The 20,904-nt window shown below is 40.8% G+C and overlaps 1 protein-coding gene across 1 annotated transcript in view; it reads right to left on the reverse strand.

The window, feature by feature from the left end:
* Positions 1–20,904, reverse strand: part of thsd7ba (thrombospondin, type I, domain containing 7Ba) — a gene marked incomplete at both ends in the record, with an annotated part of 194,351 nt that overhangs the window by 82,280 nt on the left and 91,167 nt on the right. The window contains 2 exons of the mRNA XM_080019515.1: positions 2,574–2,811; positions 7,435–7,626. Coding sequence (XP_079875641.1) covers positions 2,574–2,811; positions 7,435–7,626 — 430 coding nt within the window. The remainder of the gene's footprint in view (positions 1–2,573; positions 2,812–7,434; positions 7,627–20,904) is intronic.

Here is a 20,904-nt window from a genome sequence, read left to right on the forward strand (position 1 = left end):
GCTCCCACGATCCTGAACCCATCCTGCCTACATCCTGCTTCGTCTGAGCTGTCAAATGGGTGATAGAGAGGTCAGTCTGAGATGCTCAACAGCTTCAGCCTCGTCCAGGTGGAACACAAGGAGGCATTCCTTGAAGGGGGGGAGGCTCTGTCATAGTTTTGATCTGTTTTGGTGTAGTTAGTGTGCCATTTTGGTTTTGCCCTGTAGATGTCTCCCTTGTTTTCTTGTGTCGTCTCATTTTTCTTTATTGTTTCACCTGTGTCAATTAGTTAATTGTGTTCGCCTGTGTTTTTGGATGTTTGAGTCTGCAGTTTGAGTTCCTCTGTTAGTTTGTCTTGTCGCTTGCCCTGCCAGTTAGTTTGGTTCCTTGCCAGGATATATTTGTTACCAAGTTTAGATTTTCTGTTTGGTTTAGTTTTCCAGTTAAGTTTTGTCTTATCTAAGGCCTGCCTCTTTGCTTGCCTATTGTTTCTGTTCTACTACCCTTTTTGAATTAAACCCTGCCATATTTGGAGTCCTGCATCTGCCTCAGTTTCTGCAATTGGCTCCTAGTTCCAAACCATTACAGTAAGAGCCTGGAGAGTATATTTTCAAATAAGATGCCTCCGGAAAATGGACAGAGATAATCTTGATCTTGTAGCCGTGATCTGATACAAGGGAAGCTTGAGCTCCTCTCAACTCTTCAACCGAAGCATTTTTGTTTTCAAACCTCACAAAGAATATGAAAATTCCATTTCTCTGAAACGAATCGAATGAGCTGAAACATTGAGATGTTTCTCATTGAAGAATACAAAAATCATCACACAAGCCAGGGGTTTCACCAACTATTCAACGACTATTACCACTAGTCCGTGCTGTTGGCAGCAGTCAACTAGTTGTGGACAACATTTTTTGTAAATGTCACCAGATTTACAATAATTATTGTACTAGTAAAATAATCGAATAAAATATGTATGAACATGTTTATCTTAATTCAGCTGCAGTTTGTTCCCCTTATTAATTTATTAATTTATAATTATTTATTTATTAATTCATTTACAAAATACAACTGCTGATATTTCTGGGGTTTCGGTGTAGACAGCGGATATTCGGGCCAAGACTTCCTCTTCTGTGCGTCCATCATTGTTAACAGTCCAATAAGCAACTTGAGACACGAGAATAGCGTTGGAGTTGAGAGACGATGTCAACCGGATTGTTTTACAAGTATTAAGTAATAAATAAAATAAATAAAAAATAAAAAGCGTTGTCAGACCAATAGCCGATGGGCTCGCGATTGCCTAGGACTCCTTTCTCTGCGTCTTTCTTACATAATAGGTAAAAGACGACTAGTCGCCTATCAATATAAAAAACTTGGAAACTAGTAAAAATTTGTAATTGTGAAACCCCTAATACAAGCCAATGTAATGTCAGTACTTGATTATGGAGATATCCTGTATTCCTAGACACAGTTTACCACAGTGTTATTTGACATATTACTCTATCAAACTTTCACACGATTGTGAGTTGCATCAAAAGTTGGTCATCGTTAACAACTCAAAGGAATCTGCTCATATCTGTTGTCATTTATATAAGGCCTTGCTATCCAAATTGCCAGAATATCTAACCTCTTTTTGTCAAGGCCATATTAACAAGCATAGCCACAGAAAAAGCGCTGTACAAAGTAAACTGTAAAGGTTGTACATTCACAAAGATGGGAGGCATCATTAAACAGCCCTGACAAACACAAGACACTGATGTTTGTTCTTCAGCCTATTGAAATAAGAAATTAAACAGGCTACATCTGTAGGGGCAATCAACAGGCAAAGCTCCCCATCACTCCTTGATGTTAAAAACTTGTACTACTGTCACAATTGGAGGGAATCTTCTCTTTCAACACATATCTTATCAGATCCTGCTTATACACTTCTTTAAGTGTCCCAGAAACAAACTGCTATCACTGCCTCTGCTTGAAGAACGGCTTTCTCGAATTAAAAGGGGTAATTTCTCTTTTGTTTCGGTTAAAAATAGAAACACGCAAATGTGGAAAATCTGCCCAGACTCAGTGTGTGAAATTGTCCTGGCAGGAATGTCAAATGCAAATTTTCTGCATATCCTTGTTTAATTTTCCACCTTGCACTGAAAACAGTCGTCTAAGACATCCTTCTGGTCTGGTGCAGGGGTCTCGTACATAAATTTCCGCTAAGCAGGAAAACGCACAAAGGAGGTCAATAGCCTGCATTCAGGAGGTAGAGGAGGATACTGGGCCTGATAATGTGAGAGATAAAGGGAGTGATGAGCTTGAATCCATCCACTGGATAGAAGAGTGAAGCCCAACAGGTAGATGGGGTAGAGGGAGTGAAGCAATGCTCAGAACAAGCAGGTACCAAAGCTGGTAGGACAGGAGGAATTAGCTGCTTAAATGGGCCAGCTCCCATGAGAGCATAGAAGCATGTGCTGCTGTCGAGTTGTCTGACAGAACTAGCTCCAAACTACGCCTCATTTAAACAAAGATCTCACTATAATTGGAACTGAAAATCTCTGGTAGTGGTCGTTACAGAGTGCAGAGCATCAATGCGTCCTTACAGGAGACGTACCTTTTACCGACGACCTGCCCCACATTGGCCTTGGTGCAGTGGACCTTGCGGACCTGGACTCCAACAGCACAGGCGGAAGTACCGTTCCAGAAGCCAGCTGTACCGTTGACGGTGTTCATGGTGGTGTCCTGTGTGCACGGCCCCCATGCCGCAGCCTCCCAGTAGAACACTGTGCACGGATGGTCATTACAGACCCTCCACTCCTCCAGGGCTGCAGGCGGCGGACACACTCGCCTCTCTGGATGCAAAAAAACCCCATGACATCAAAGAGTGCACACATCAAAGAAATGTAAAACTACGGAGCTATGGAAACGCGCTATCGCTTGTTTGCTAATAGGAGCCTATATTGTATACTGTATGCGGAAGCAACATGCATAACACTGCAGCCCTCAACGGAGTCATAGTATGGGAAAAAATTCAAACCTTAGCAACTGTTAATATGGAGCTGCTACACTGACTGTTTAATACAATCCAGAACATTATTTTTGCTCCAGTGTTTGTTGACTTTGACAGTTCCAAAAATGTTGCCAGAAGTGCAGTACAGTACACAGTCGTGCAAGTTGTTTTTATTTATTATTTATTTATTATTTACTTTTTATTGTGGTTATAATTACTGTGCCATTAGACTGTCTGAATAAAAGTTCTGAATATCAATGATTAATGACATCACCACATCACAACAGCAAGTTTTGATAACAAACACACAGAATTGGACATACTGTACATGCACAAACACACATACAGCATGTCCTGAAAAATACCATTTAAAATGATCAAGGGAGATTTAATGGGTTAGAGTTAACTTATACCGCGTTCCAAATTATTATGCAAATAAGTGTCATAAACATTTAATTATTATTATTTTTTTTAATTGGACTCTACATTGGATGGATGGTATTGTGTCTCAGGGCTCTTTGGATCACTGAAATCAATCTCAGACACCTGTGATAATTATTTTGCCAGGTGAGCCCAACTAGAGAAAAACTACTTAAGAAGGATGTTCCACATTATTAAGCAGGCCACAGGTTTCAAGCAATAAGGGAAAGAAAAAGGATCTCTCTGCTGCCGAAAAGCCTCAAATAGTGCAATGCCTTGGACAAGGTATGAAAACATTAGATATTTCACGAAAACCTAAGCGTGATCATCGTACTGTGAAGACATTTGTGGCTGATTCAGAGCACAGACGGGTTCATGCAGATAAAGGCATAATGAGGAAGGTTTCTGCCAGACAAATTCATGGGATTAATAGAGCAGCTGCTAAAATGCCATTACAAAGCAGCAAACAGGTATTTGAAGCTGCTGGTGCCTCTGGAGCCCTGCGAACCTCAAGGTGTAGGATCCTCCAGAGGCTTGCAGTTGTGCATAAACCTACTATTGGGCCACCCCTAAGCAATGCTCACAAGCAGAAACGGTTGCAGTGGGCCCAGAAATACATGAAGACTTGTTTACTGATGAGTGCTGTGCAACCCTGGATGGTCGAGATGGATGGTTGAGGATGGCCACCAAGTCCCAACAAGGCTGCGACGTCAGCAAGGAGGTGGTGGAGTCATGTTTTGGGCAGGAATCATGGGGAGAGAGCTGGCAGGGCACTTTAGGGTCAAAAAAAGAAGAACCGTGCCTTCCGTAGCAAAATCATCTTCATGCATGACAATGCACCATCTCATGCTGCAAAGAATACCTCTGTGTCATTGGCTGCTATCGACATAAAAGGAATGAAACTCATGGTGTGGCCCCCATCCTCCCCTGACCTCAACCCTACTGAGAACCTTTGGAGCATCCTCAAGCAAAAGAGGGTTTGAGGGTGTCTATGAGGGTGGGAGGCAGTTGGCATCAAAACAGCAGCTCTGGGAGGCTATTCTGACATCCTGCAAAGAAATTCAAGCAGAAACTCTCCAAAAACTCACAAGTTTAACGGATGCAAGAATTGTTCAAGTTCAAGTTCAAGTTCAAGATTATTTGCGAAGGTGATATCAAAGAAGGGGTCCTATGTTAACATGTAATTTGGCCTGTTAAGATGTTTTTGATTGAAATAGCTTTTGATTTCAGTAAATGTGACCTCCTAATGCTGCAAATTGAACAAATGACCATTTTCAGTTCTTTACAACCTATAAAATTCTTTGAAACTCTGTTGTGCATAATAATAAGGAACTGTGCATTTTGAGGTTTTTATTTTTGGTTTGTTCGATAACATTCAAATTATACCCTAACGGTTGATGACTTGAAAATTATACTGACTGTCATTTGCATCAACTATTTAGGAAAATCTGAGAAAAATATCATTTGCATAATAATTTGGAACATGGTCTAAAACTTAAAAATCATTGGTATCAGTTTTGGTATGGGCATGTGTGTGTGATGCCCAAAGTAGCACCAAGCTTTGGGATGGAGTCCAGATGAGTTTTTCCGTTGAACCGGAACCACACAAACTGCCTGACCATTCCATCCAATTTCTTATCTTTCGCTGGTCTCTGTCTCACACTGTCACACATGCATGCACACACATGAAGTGCACAGACATGTGCATACACCCATACACAACACCCATTCACACACAAACACCCACATGCAACCACCCACACATTCAAAATATATAAAGATATACAGAAGGGCCTGCAAAAACACTGGGCTGCCAATAGGAAGATAGCCAGCAACGTGGTGGTAAACAGCACTGCTCTGAACCTGCTCTGGAGCCGCGGAGATCCTTTATTAGTTGGTATGGATGATATGCATTGAATTACGGAAATTAATTGGCAGTAGCTGGCTGCCAAGGCTGGAGCGTCATGAGTTGAAAGCACAGCAAGTGGTCTTGGCAGAGGCTGCATCATGTTGGCCAAGGACAGAAGACTCAATATTGGACGGTTTCCCCCACATTTTCATCTTTACTTTTCTGGTTGTGAAGCATGCTTCCGCCAGAGTCCTGCATAGGACCCGATAATAAATATATTAAAATAAAATTTAAATGATAGTAATTCAATTTAATGTTTTAATCCTCTGACCACTGCATCCAATTATTTCCCCCTACTGCACAAAAGGCTTTCTCTTAACTTCTGGGTTATTTGAGTGTGCACATGATCACTCACGTAGACATCTGCATGTCGGTGTGAACAGGATTGTCTACGCTGGTTGATCGGTTGCTTAGTTGCAAAAAATACTACAGAGGGAGAACAATGACAAAAAGTAAGACCAGATATTTTTTTGATTGGACTGACAATGAGGTATAACTGTTAGTGAAAGTAAAACATGAGTATAATGCGGTCAACATAGAGAGCGACATATTAGAGCAGTACCAGGAGTATTGTCCATCACCCTTGCAATGGGAAAGAAGTACCCACACAAGTAGGATGAAATCACTGAAGGTATGTAGGCCTTGCTATAATGTTTTGACTTGAAACATCATACCTCTTCTTTGGGTATCGGCTTCAATCAGGTGTATTACAGGCACGTATTTCCTGAATTACCTTTGTTTTATGTCATGTTAATTTAACATGTATAAAAATGGCACAAAATGAACACTTTAAACATACTTGATTAAGCCTAACCAAAGTATTTAAACAGTGCTATGACATGTGGTTTTGTGTCGGGCTGCGGATCTTGTGTCGATGCGTTAGGTCGTGTTGCGGAACTACGTCTGTAATTGGATTGCACTTATTGCACGTCATGGGTGCGGGATGGAAGCAGGTCTTGAAAATCAGACCTGTGCCGCACCTGTGCCGCAGGCCAAGTCCCTATTGATTTGTTGGGGTCCATTTGGTGTGTCTAGTTGTCTTTTTGTTAAGACCTGTTTAAGTTCATATGAACTCATTTTTAGTTTTATCATTCTTTGGTCTTTTTGTCAATGTTTCCCCTTGCACTTAGTTTGCAGCTATCCTAAGTTGATTATATTTTCTGGTCAATAAATCCTCATCTTTGCTTTAATCGACCTACGACTCCTGTGTCTGATGGTTCGGTCCCTCACACTGGTTAAAAGAAAGAATCTAAATGGATTTGGTACATCAAAATTATGATAACACAACAGTTCTCATGCCGAAGCAAGCTGAACCTGTGTCTAGAGCTGCTCTGCTGGAGTCTGTGCTGCAACTTGTTGAGCTAATGGGGTCATTGATGGATGGTTTTGGGGTTTTTTCAGTTGGTGTGTTTGCATTTGTAAATAATTCAATCAATGTCATTATTTTTTTTGTCAGAATACTGTTTCAGGTTCAGTTCCTGACAAAGCACCCAACCAGGTATACAGTATAAAACCTATACAAATAAACACATAGAATTCACAGTGGAATAATATATTATACCAATAATCACCTGGAAATTTACCAAGGAAAAATATATAGTATATAAAATATTTTACATTTTTAACATTGATATAATGATCTTATCTCAACAGCAAATGCTAGGTTAAATAATCCAACAAGTTAATATTATTAGACTCTAGTGTATTTTTTTCCTCTAAATAAAGTACTTATCATGATCAATTTATACTAGAAAATAATGTATCGCGACATGCTGACGCCGGAATTGCAGGTTTCTACTTTGATGATACGCTACTCAGTTCGACTAATTGATTAAAGCATGATATGGAAGAGTGTGTGTACTGGGCTGTAACGCTACACACTGAAACCGTCACAGACAAAGTACTTCTCCCCCCAGTCTTTTTATAGTTTAGTTTAGTTAATTGGTTAACATTTATTTGAGAAAGTATTCCTACCGAGCAGAGAGAGATCCATTGAGAGATCTAGTCTTTTGAAAGCCTTGGCCTGACTAGAACCTTCTAAAATCAACACAGTTTACCTTAAGCCAAGTATTGACCTTCTTCCTCCCGCTGAGGCATTTTGGCTTGTCAGTATAAAAAGGTCACAACACGACTCACCATTTCCAGGGAGAGCCAGCACAGTGCGGGTGCGACTCTGTCTTCCCTCTGCGTTCTTGGCGGTGCAGGTGTGGGAGCAGGGAGACCACGAGGACCAGGAGCCGACCACGCAGTCCCCTGGGCAGGCCACCTCGCAGTGCAACGTAGTGGGCGGGGGAGCCCCAGCGCATTTGGTGCCGGGAACATCCTCTCCTTGGAGGATTAAGGAGAAGGAGAGGGGAGCATTCAGCGGTCAGCATTCAAAAGTTAGAAATCGCTCACTCGCCGCTCAGAAGCAGCAAATACAACACGATTACAAATAAGCACGTGCAGAGGGGGGTGGAGGGAGGCGGAGAGTGCCCGAGCCCCTGCCCATTTGCCCCATGCTGCCCTTTTTATCGGCGCAGGTTTTTGTCAAGCGTGAATGGGCGTCGAAGTAGCGGATTGTCTAGCCAAGATATGCATATGCATGAGCAATGTATCCTCGGCGCCCCCACAATGTGCGCACAGCAGAGACACCATCGCAGCGGCCCGTGATCTGCACTCCGCTGTGCCGCTCTGTTGCCTTATGGAACGAAACAACGACACAACACTTCCTCACTCACTCTCTTTTGGTATATGGAATATGGTGTCATTTACGATAGTCCTTTCATAAGGTCGCCACAAATACATTGATATTACATTTTAAAAGCAATGTCTTGCATAATTTTGGAACTTTAATATTGAAATCTGCAAACTGATATTAATTTACAATGAACCAAGCTCAGAACAAATAAATCAATCTTTTAAGGCATCATTCTATCAATCAATAATGTTGTGAAACAGGCTTTCCTGGCCTGGAGTAAACTCAGTAAAATCCTTTTTACTCTTGCTGAGGTCTCTCAGCCTTCACAAGGTGATGGATCAATTTCAGAAAACACAGATGTCACCACGGTGTCAAAACAAAGCCTGAGTGGTTGTGTCCGCCTCAAAAGCAGTGTTTTTTGTTTTGTTTTTTTGTTTTGGGATTTTTTTTTCTTGCACTCAATGGTATCATTAAATCCGTTGAACTCTGACGCTCCATCAAAGCACTTTAAGAATGACAACCCCTGGGCAGATGGGACGTCAATTTGTTTCTTTCTTTCTCTCTTCACGTAAAAGCGAGTGCCCCTAATGCCAAGCAGGCCCAGTAAAAAGAGAGAGAGAGAGAGAGAGAGAGAGAGCGAGAAAGTGAGTGAGTGAGAGAGAGAGCGAGTGCTCACCAGAGACCGCCCCCCCCCCCCCCCCCCAGGTGGTCTACAGCCTCCCACCCAGAAAGTTGAAAGCACTGCTGCTCTAACTAATCATTAAAGCAACTAGTGTGTGGGTGTGTGTGTGTGTGTGTGTGTGTGTGTGTGTGTGTGTGTGTGTGTGTGTGTTATTGCGACAGGAGTGCTTGCTGTGTGTGTCAGGGAACACCACGGGGCAACAATACTGAATGCAGTGTTTCTTTCATGAGTTGAGATCGAAGAGCAGAGCGCATGCGAGGTGAACAGCCCCCTGGCCCTCCAATGGTGACAGACAGACACACAAATATTCAAAGAAGGCTTCCTTCATTATAATTGTAAAACTCTGTGATTGAGATGAAGAATATATAAGTTTGCCAGTGACTATAGCAACAGCTGTTTCCAGAAGGTGGTAAAGGCAAGCACATAGGGTACAGTATGTTGACTGTACCCTGCGGTTTGAAAAACCCACGTCAAACCTCCACAATGGAGTTGCTATTTCCATGTCACTTTGCTGCGTATACTGAAAGGTCGTTTACCACTTTGGTAGTGTAGAAGAGTAATTTAGCAGCTGAGCGTCAAGGGGACAATTTACAGTATATGGTAATACTTTATTCTGTATGCGCAAATACACCCACTTAAGCAGAGATGTGCTGAATAGGAAAGCACTTGAATAGGAAACTTTTTCACACTTTACATAATTGTTCTGAACCTACAGTCACATTTCAGACTGTGTGGGACAAGCACACACACCTAACTGGGTATGATAGAAGTAATAATTGCTATAGTTTGAGCGGTCCACACAGTGTCTCACTGAGTGCAGGTTGAGAAGGTACATGTATCGTAGATTCAGCCTCTGTGAGGAAACCTCTCTGACCCAGATTCAGGGAAAAATCTAATGCTATGAGTATCTTCCGCGGTAGTGATGTAGTGACTTTTTGTTCCCTCAGAAAAAGGCCAAATTGAGCAATGAGATATGGCAGCTCCACGCTTCAAAACTTTTAAATCGAATTTGCAAAGCAAAAACTTGCATTTGACTTCTTTTACGTTTCTTTGAGAACTTTATTAAAAGGTGTGCCGTTCGGGAGACGAGTTACACCCTGCCCGTCCCCCCCTTTGCTTCACAGCTACACATCTCTAATCCTTATCTAACTTTTAAAGTGCCAAACAAAACTTTTCGAGGAAAAAGAAGCATTTAGAACAGAAAGAATTGTGCACAAAAGACTCAACAGCAAATTCATATAGAATGCATTGCGGCCACTAATAGCACCATGAATTGTGTCCCACCACAGCAAAACTTGCCATCTCGCGCTTTTCTAAAATCACCAGGAGTGATAATCTCTCAACGTATTTTCAGAACCGAGTTTAATTTATAAATAGTAGAAAGATGTTAAACTGTGGAGTTAAATATTCCCGTTAGATTACATGGGGAAATGCAGTTCACTTACTTGGACGCGGAACAGCGCTGAATAAAGTTGATCGATCGTTTCCTTTAAAGCGAGCCCCCAGGTGAAGATCATTCATCCATATTCCATGTGATGTGAAGTCACAATGTGAAACCGTTTTGATAGAATTCAACCTTTAAATCGTACTACTCTTACACACACAGAGCTACTGTTGTGAAACGGCAAAGAAGAAAAACCTTTCGCATCACGCAGCTACGTCACTTCCGTAAACAGAGGGTTAAAGCGCAGCACGGGGGTGTTGCGGTCTCACTTGTCTGGGAAAACTTTCTTCTCCGTATCGTTATGGATTACGCAAAGTGGGTGGTGGAAGCTCTGAATCATATTTGGGACCTAATCCGACCAGTGCAATAGATCCAAGTCAATGTTAGCAGCACGTACTGGACTTCATTTTCCGGGATGATAGTCAGTTCTCCCACAGCGACGCGGACAACGACAGCGTTGCTGAATCTGATATTACTCCGCACTTGGAGAACATTTCAAACAGTGGATTTCAAACTGAATGTGATGATGAAACGGAATATTTTCAAGAACCCCCAGTTGGGACCGACGATACGTCCGTTGTTGTTACAATGGAAGAAGTTGATGACCTGACGAAGTCCGTTGAGGTTGGTGACAGATTTTCAGATTTCAGATTTTCTGAGACTCATATTATTGATAGACTCTACATTTTGTTGTGTTGTCCGTACTTTTAAATAATTCCACTTTATAAAACATGTATATTCTAACTGATAAATAAAAGCTTTTTTAAAAACAGAATTAGTTGTGTTGTTGAGCTAGTCGTGATTGGCCCATTCAGCAGTATGTTAAGTAGCCATGAGGCTTTGTTTGTCCTCCAACCCCATTTGCACTCTGGGAGCTGGCTGAATGAACCTGGTGTGGGTAAAACTTTGGAGGTGATTATCTCAGAATCACAATTTGCCACACCCTTGTCATTAACAAGTCATAGCTTTAAAAATATTTGCTTGATTTGCACAAGTGACACCTTGTTTGGAAGCTCTGCTTCTCCACTTTCAAATGATGCGAAAACGAAAATATCTCAAAAGCCGCCAAATGACTCGGTACGCGGTGGGTCACAATTGCGCATCAATTGTGCCCCCTATCTGCAGCTTCATAATGTCCGATTCACCAAAGATATTATACTAATGATATGACAGTGTAAACACGGCCATAAAGTTTTGCTGCTGAGTGTAATTTGCGCTTGTTTTTTGTCTGATCACAATTCATGTAGCAAAGTAAATTATCCATGCATCCATGCGTCAGAGTGGGGGGGGGTCTCCATTGGAGAATCATTACGCATTCAACCTTTATTCAACCTTTACCACGCCACTGCTCCACACTTGCTTTTTTACAAATTTCCCGTGTTAAATTGATTTAATACTTTAAATAATTTTCGGACAGTAATAATTAATTATAATTAATTTTAGTTATTTATTGTGTTATCATTATTCAAGTTTTTCAGGCAAATATAAAATTGTAAGGAAATCCTTTTAGGGGCTGCGGGGGAGGTAGGCCAAATCCTGAAGGTAGGATTTGAAAATAATGAAAACTGGCTGGTGCCTCGGGGGTGGGTAGATGTGAATGCCTTCTCACACTTTACATAATTGCTCTGAACCTACAGTCACATTTCAGGCTATGTGGGACCTCATTGTCTATAACACTAACCCTTACCCTAACCCTAACCCCTAACCCCGCACCCCCATTAGGCGGAAATGCACACACAAGAGGCAAGGTGCGGTGACCCTGGGGTCTCCCTGGGATCCCCCCCTGGGCGCCAGACAATTTCCGTTATTTTCAAATCCCGATGACAGGTATCTGATTGGGCAGGCACCGCAGTGTTCCACTCCACGGTGTTGGAGCAGTCAATGGTCCTATGAGGTTAAATTCCATCTGTGGGTCAATGCCAGTTTGGACCATTTTATCGCTATTCCTTAAAAGTTTTAGTTGTTTTTTCAATATCTTTTGATTTGATTAGGAATTATGAAACCATTTTTGTCAATGTTTGTAACACCTTTTTCGTACATTCAATTATTCACATGTCAAGGTGCTTTTGGGGTGTGATCCACAACAGACTGCCCCGTTCAAGGCATCGTACCTTCGGATGCCGTGACAGTAATTTTAATTATAATAATAAGGTCAATATATTATTAACTGATCACTGGAAAGTCTGGGCGTGACACCCCTTATAAATGCACTTCCAGCTCTCCGAAGACGATTGCACAGTGCTGCCTTTTTAAATTGTATTTTGTGGTCTCTGCTCAATTACCACCAGGTCTCTGCAGATGGTAATAATTTCACTCTAACTGCCTGTGGCTATTAGCACTGGTATTTGTGAATTGGACGCTTGCTTTTTCTGTTATTTCCACCGGATTAGTGGGTGAAAAAGCCACACAATGCCTTTTGTGAATTTGCACCACAGTGTTTTGACTTCATATGCGACAGATCTACTTGCTGAAATCTATCTGAGAAAAAATCTCTTCACCAGTTCCCAAACAGTTCACAGACCTCAACTCATCAGCAGTTGGTTTAAATATCACATGGTTGGTTGAGTCACAACTCATATACTGCCTACTACTTCAGGCGGCAAAGACCAAAAAAACCCAATTTCTACTAATTCAGGATCAGGCAAGGCCTTTGTGGTATAAAGTCTGCAATAGTGATGGAATATGCTTTATAAAACTTAACAAACAAACAAACAAACAAAAAGAAAAAAACAGCCAAACAAACCGGAATATAATATACATAAATTAGTTTAAGTGCACAGTGGGGATACATATACATACAACAATTCATAGTAAGTATCAAACCACTTAAACCCAGCAACACCATTTGAAAAAGCTCCTAAAATCCTTAATCGTAAGCATGTTGCGATCACTAACATGGTTGTCAGAAAACAAAACTGAGGTTTGAGTGGATGTGCTTATATTGCTAGCAAATTCCACCACCTACAATGAGACCTCTTTTGTCTTTGTGAAAATACGATGGAGACTCAGGCATCTGCTGTTTTCCGGCTGCCGTTCACAGCTTGAGTGGACAAACGCATTTCGGCAGGAAAGATTTTTTTTAGGTGACATTTTTTCGATACATCAGCTCGTGGCAATATATGTTCCTCCGAGGGATTTCACCTCTCTCACCTGCTTCGAACATATTTTCTGGCGGAAAATAGAGAAGCCATTCGTCGCTCTGACTCTGTGCACGACCAAAGTACTGATCTGGAGTCCGATGCCGAGTCAGTTCAGCACCAGGTAGCCATGGAACTTGACCAGCAAGGTTGTTGTGCAAATAACGTGCACCTTGCATCCTCAACTCTGTCTGTTAAATAGCAAAACTACAGTTCCGTGCCCAACTGCGGTTTAATGCACTGCTGTAATATGACGGTTCTTTATTCTGCAATCTGCTGTGAGAGATGAGCTTTTGCACAAGGAGGAGGTTCCACTAATAAAACAAACAGTTCCATAATTGCTTCATTAAGGGTAACTGGAGTAAAAAAACATTGTACTGTATATATATGATGTAAACAAAATAAGCTTTCCCAGTGCTTCAAATATAGTTAATGAATTTAAAGCATTTCAACGTCTTATTACTCTTAGATAGATTGATGATACACAACAATCTGAATGAAACTCAGAGATAAAATAGGTGAATACGTCAATAAAGAACCACAGGCTGTGTGGAAGCACTGCCTAAAGAAAAATATAATTGTATTATTGTCAAATATGACAAAATTGTATTCATAGAGCGATAATTATAAAAGGAAACAGTAGTGGTAGGATTGGAGTTGATAATTGGATAAAGGCATAGTGAAAGGGAAGGAGTTCTACCTTGTGTGTGTGTGTGTGTGTGTGTCTGTGTGTGTGTGTGTGTGTGTGTGTGTGTGTTTGTTTCTGTGACTGTGTGTGTGCCCATCTTGACGTGTGAGTGTACGTGCATGCCCATTTGTGGGCCCGAGCATGTGTCGGGGGGAGTTCTGTAAATAGATGGCTGCCCTAGGGGTCCTGTTGCATTATTAATATATGGATCTGTCGCTGGGGTTCCTACTCAGATATAATACCACTGCATTCTGCACGCCATTCCAGCTTAATTTCTGTGTAGGCACACCAAGCCTCTATAGAAGTCCATTCTGTATTATCATAGAAACCGTGTTGGAGTTGTAGTGTTGAACTGCACACCTTTGCGTTGAACATTGATAGTTATCTGTTCTATGCATTAGAAGTGTTTATTAGGTCTCAAAGGAATTTGAAAACATAATTTGGCTTTGCAAACAGGATAAAATCTGTTTGTCCAACGCACTGGGTGACGCCAGACAAGCCTGTTTTGAAAGACGTGACGGTCTTGTGAATCCATGACTAAATCTTGACCTCTTTGTCGTCAACTGGACTGGCAGATACAACTAACAGCTATCTTATTAATGATCTCGACAGCGATCTTGAGGACTTTGAATTCATCAAAGGCTTTAATCCTCCGCTCAGACTATTGATCAAGCACAGAACTTAAGAGTGGAGCTGACGGCATCCACTCGAGACAGACACATTCAGAATGGATACATCTACAGTACAAGCCAATAGGAATGACGGGAAAAGGTTCTCAACAGTCCGGACTTAAGTGGCTAGAAAACTCAACTAGCAGTCAATCTCATAAGAGCGTGGAAGTCCAAATCAGACACTTCTCTTGATGTTTTTTCATCTCACCATTACTTAATATGTACTGTAGCTGTGTGGTCAGGCTTTTTACATTGCAAACACAGAACATGGCATCTGCATCTACCCAATCCATACCAAATTTGCTAGCAGATACATCTTACCTTTCTGACTAACTTTAAAAATCACAAAATGGCCCGAATCCACCGTTTCGCTCTTTCAGTGGTAGAGGAATCTTTATTATTATTTTTTTTTTTTAACCCATATTTGGATCGTGGTTATGGGCTTTGAGGACTTCAAAATTATTTTTGAGGAGAATGGATTTGTTAGTTTCCTGGTGAATAACATCCTTTCAAATGGGCATGCTGACAAGAGCCGGTAAAATAATGTTCAGATCATGGGCATTGGTCTTGTACATAGTTCCTAGACTAGCAAATCTGTATTTATATGAGACAAGTGATGGGGGGGGGGTTCCTATCGATCGTTACCCTCCTCCGATTCTTATCACTGTTATGGTCACGTTCAGCAATATGACTAGAGTCACATAGAGTCTAATTTAGATTGAGTATAAAAGGTGTCTGAGTCCAACAAGAGGAGATTCTAGCAAATACATTTCTGAGAAACTTCATAGGTCACATTCAATTAGTCACTATCTAGATCTGAGCTCAGAGGCAAATATTTTCTGAAGAGCCTCAAATAAATTCTTTGGGCAACAAGAAAGAAATAATCAACTCAATTTTGATCTGAGGGTCTATAGTCCATTTACCTACACAAAAAATACACTATAAATAATGTTTCATATTAATTCATCACACAGCCCTAAAAATAAGGGTCCCTCTAAGGCTTTATAATATAATAAGCCTACGCAATATACATTGTTTCACTGATCAGAAGGACTGAAAAAAATTCTAAGTGATCCATTTCCTCTAAAAAAGGGTTGCATACAACCTTATGTATTTGGGATATATTAAGATAACCCTAATAATTACTTGTTTCATGAGGCTGGTCAGTGTTTCTAAATACTTTATATATATATACAGTGTGTGTATATATATATATATATATATATATATACTGATCACCCATAGCATTAAAACTACTGACAATAACATTGATCATCTCGTTCCTGTGGAACCTGTCAAGGGGTGGGACATATTAGGCAGCGTGAACAGTCAGTTCTTGAAGTTGATGTGTTGGAAGCAGGAAAATGGGCAAGCGTAAGGATCTGAGCGACTTTGACAAGGGCCAAACTTGTGATGGCTAGATGACCAGGTCAGAGCATCTCCAGGTCTTCTGGGGTGTATCCGGTATGCAGTGGTTAGTACCTACCAAAAGTGGTCCAAGGAAAGACCAGCGGTGAGCCAGCGACAGGGCATGGGCTCATTGATGTGCGTGGGGAGTGAAGGCTGTTGTGGTTAATTATTAAACCCCACATAAAAAGAAACTCATAACATATTATATTAAACCAACAATATTCAAGTTATATGTATTTTTTTTAAATTTATGTTGAAAAACCCAAAAGATAAGGGAGTTTAGAAAAAACTTAGTCTCCTGCATAAACATGGCCAAAAACATGCCCAGGCAAAACACCAGTAGAAAAAGGAAACATGCCCAAATATGGTGAAATATGACACAAGTATTCCTGGAAGAATAAAAAAACAACTCAATTTCCAGAAATGGGGAAAAACTCCCTAAAAACAAGACTGCGATTGGTTCCTTGGGACACACCCCCAAAGGGAAAAACTCCCTAGTAACAAGACTGTGACACACCCCCAAGACTGTGATTGGTTACCTGAAATGAAAGGGGCAGGACATGTACTAGGAGAAGGGAACATCTTAGGTATACAGTATAAGGAGGTCCAAAAGTACAGTACTTCAGTAGGGCTCTGGAGCCCTACTCACTGTTTATTGCTGTACTTGACTCTCAGATACACAATAAACTTTTTTGCATCAGACTCTGCTGGTTCCAGTGTTTTTTCTTCAAAGTTTTTGAGGCCAGAAAAGATAGAAACTTCGTCCAAAGATCCAGACTTTTTATTGGCCCAGGTCTTGACCTTCTTGGTCACGACAATTGGCGAGCCCTAGTCAGGAGCGAACGACGACCAGGACCGAGGCCGGAACCTGTGGAGGACCAACCTACACCTCACAGACACAAGTGGCCACCCAAATTGAAAGGTAAGCACAGTCTTTTTTTCTGCAAATTTGGTTTGTGTCTGAGTACAAGACTCCGCCCAGGTTGCAGGTATTGGAAAAGTCTCTTCTCTAGCGAACCTAAAATATTGACCTCGTTTAAAATTGCTGTAATTATAAATTTAATCAGAAAAAGGAACTTAAACAAAGGCTGATGCGAATAACCTATGTGCATGCATGTTATGAAAAAAACATGGTGTGGAAAGTACAAGTGATCCTCTCCTGAATGTTGCTATAATCAGTTGGTGTGTGGTTTGTCTTGTGAATGCTGGAGGACTGGTTGGGCTAACACTAACCGCCGCCGAACGTGCAGAAGAACCATAGGGAAAAGATGTAAAAAGCCCGTAGAAGGTTTAGTCGCAGTTACAGTACTGAGAGGAAAAGTTTGTTGTGTATTTGCGCTCTTTGCGAGTTGATTGTGTTTATTGAAAATACTTAAACAGAGTAGTACACAGAGGTTTGTTATCAAGTATAAGATTCCCAGGTCTAGTAAGAGACAATGGCATGTATGTTATAATTACTCTGAGACTGAGCAGAGCCCGGATGTGGGTAAACGTATAGCTCATCCGGGGGGTTGTCACAAAGTAATTACATATGTCTTTCTAGTGTTGAGGAAGTGCATCAAGAAAGAAAGCCAAATGGGTAGATGATAAAAGTTCAAGAATAACTTAAGCATACGTCTTTCGAGTGCTGCGGAAGTGCATCTAGAAAGAAAGCCAGACAGGTAGAAGATAAAGTTCAATAGGAACTTAAGTTGACATGACTTCTGTGGATACTGCTCCCCAACCTGTGTCATCGCAGTCATATGCTGCAAAGTCCCAAGTGGAGAAGAGGACTAAACAGGAAGGGACTTGATTGAGTTTATAAAGTTCAAGAGGAATTTAAGTCGACACACCTACTGTGGAGACCGCTCTTCGTGCTGTGTCGTCGCGCATTTCTAAAATCGCCACGAGCCGCCAAATAAGTTGAAAAAACCTTTCTAGAAGGATTCTAGATTGGATTTTTCAAGATTTGCGTTCCTTTGTGTTTTTTTTATCTCAACGTATTTCCAAAACCGAGTTTGATTTACAAGTAGTAGATAAATGTTAAACTGTTGAGTTAAATATTCATGTAAACAGTGCAAACGCCGATCAACCATTTCCTTTAAAGCGACCGTCAAGGTGAAGATCATTCATCCATATTCCATGTGATGTGAAGTCACAATGTGAAACCGTTTTGATAGAATTCAACGTTTAAATCTTAGGTGTTTTATACACACACAGAGATGTCGTTGTGGAGGGGGCGTGTCACTGACGTCACCGTCACTTCCGTAAACAAGACGAGGATCCGGTTTCACTTGTCTGTAAAAACTTTTGTTTCCCTATGTTGTTATGGATTAGGAGAAGCGGGTGGAGGAAGATCTAAATCATATCGCGGACCTTAATCTGACCAGTGCGATAGATTCAAGTCAGTTTAAGCAGCGCACACTGGACTTCATTTTCCACGATGATAGTCAGTTCTCCGACAGCGACGCTGAATCTGATATTACTCCGGACTTGGAGAACAGTTCAAACAGTGGATTTCAACTTGAATGTGATGATGAAATGGAATATTTTCAAGAACCACCGGAGGAGACCGACAATACGGCCGTTGTTGTTTCAACGGAAGAAGTTGATGACGTGATGAAGTCCATTGAGGTTGGTGACAGATTTTCAGATTTCAGATTTTCTGAGACTCATAATATTGATGGACTCTACATTTTGTTGTGTTGTCCATACTTTTAAACTCCAAAATAATTCCACTTTTATAAAACATCACTTGTTATCACTGTAAAATAAAAGCTTTTTTAAAAACAAAAATAGCAGTGTGTATTTGATGCTGTTGAATGCTGTTCGTTATGGCCCATTGGCATGTGGGTAAAACTTTGGAGGTGATTATCTCAGAATCACAGTTTGCCACACCCTCGTCATTAACAAGTCATGGCTTTAAAAATATTTGCTTGATTAGCACAAGTGACACATTGTTTGAAAGTTCTGATTCTCCACTTTCAAATGATGTGGGGAAAAAGTCCAAAGCCGCAAAATGACCGTAAAGTCTGCGGTGGGTCACATATTCTTACTGCTAAATAAAAGCTTTTTTTTTTTTAACAAAGATGTTGTGTCGATGACGCAGTTCAACATTCCCTCAAAACACAAGAAAAACGCAGAGATTGCCCCATTCAGCAGGGTGTCAAATCCTCATTCAGCAGGGTGTCAAGTGGCCATGTGGTAAGTAGCCATGTGGCATTGTTGGTCCTCCAAACCATTTTCATTCTGGCAGCTAGCTGAATGAAGCCAAGTGTTGGGGAAACTTTGAGGATGATCAGAAACACAATTTGCCACACACTTGTCATTAACAAGACATGGCCTTAACAATATTTGCAATATAAGTGCTTGTAAATATTGCTATTATACCTGTTAAATAAGTTGTGTGTCTGTGATTTAGCTAGAAGACTATAAATGAACCACCTGGAGTGGGTAGGGGGCCATGAGGAACACACAGAGATAATTAGATCAACCAACAGAGGTGTGAGAGGATTTCTGGCATGATTTGGATAAACATTGTTCATACTATGGATCGCAGCTCTGCATTGGCTACTAAGGGAAAAAAGGGGATTGTAGGCATCGTCCCACCTTAGATAGTTGGGAAAAGTATCAATAAAAGGTCTGAATACGTGAGATTATTCCTAAATCAGAGTGGCTGTCTTACTTACAAGTTGAAAAATAAACAATAGTTAATGGACAAAGAACACTTTAGCAAGGACAAAGTCTTTACACCAGAACACTATACCAGGAAGGGGAACCCAGAGACGATGGGTATATGCACACACTTTTGGAACGAACATACAAAAACGGGTAAGGCGCGGAGCACATATATGTCTTTTTTACATTTTTATTTTATTCTTTTTTTTGGTACTGGTACTCCAGCTATGTGACTTACTTTTTAACATGTTTTAGTAAGTTTTGAATTGCTAGGTAGAGGGACGGAGTTCAAAGGCCCATTGTGTGGCAGCTTTTGTGTTTATTCTATTTGTAGTGATACGTTTCACATGAATCCTTGGTGATCTTATTGGTGTCTGGGGCATGTGACCACCTGGCCAATAGATCACACTGGAACACTATGGATGAGATGAGTTTGCAGCAATTTTATCAGTCTTGAGGTATGTTAGCTACCTGGCTGATAAAAATCTCGATAAAACGAGCTAATGCATAAACGCAAGATAAGACTAGTGTGTGTGTGTGTGTCAATAAATGCGAGATGTGCATGGTATGTGTGTTGTACATAACATGTCGAACTAGCTTCACATGAACAAACCACTGTAACAGTAGCGTTATAATCTAAAATATCTGGTGGTATTGCTGGAAAAGAAATTGCAAGGCTTTAAAGAAGTATAGCAAAGTGAGAGAGATGTAAAGTTAGTTGATACTGATATGGATTGATATTGATATGGAAGTCGATGTGAAAGACATGAACTTGGGAAAGTTAGCACATGATGCATTTTAGATTCTTTGCTTAGGATAGAACTTGGAGCGAAGAGAATTGTAAATATAATTTTAGTAATATATTGGTTCAGCAGAGGAAGCGGCAGGATGGAGTGATTTAACCAATAGTCAAATGGTGCTCAGTGTGATTATGGTTAACTGGTGGAGTTAAGCAGACAAGATGAAAATCAAATTGAATTGAGGTGCCTGTTAACAACAGTAGTCTATGCTGCGGTAGTATGAATAGATATTGAACAGTTTGAACTGTTGGATTGTGTTTAGGGAGATGATTGTCATATTGATCATATTGGTGTGATGTTGTAGCAGGTTTTAAGTTGCTGGAAAAAGTGTTTTTTGCTTCATTAATGCAACTTTGGTAAAGGTGAGGAGTATGATGAGTGTTCATTTTCAGAACTGTAGTTTGTGATTTGTGAATAGATTTTATCGCAAAGGATTC

The sequence above is a fragment of the Zeus faber genome (assembly GCF_960531495.2).
Source record: "Zeus faber genome assembly, chromosome: 18".
NCBI lineage: Eukaryota > Metazoa > Chordata > Actinopteri > Zeiformes > Zeidae > Zeus > Zeus faber.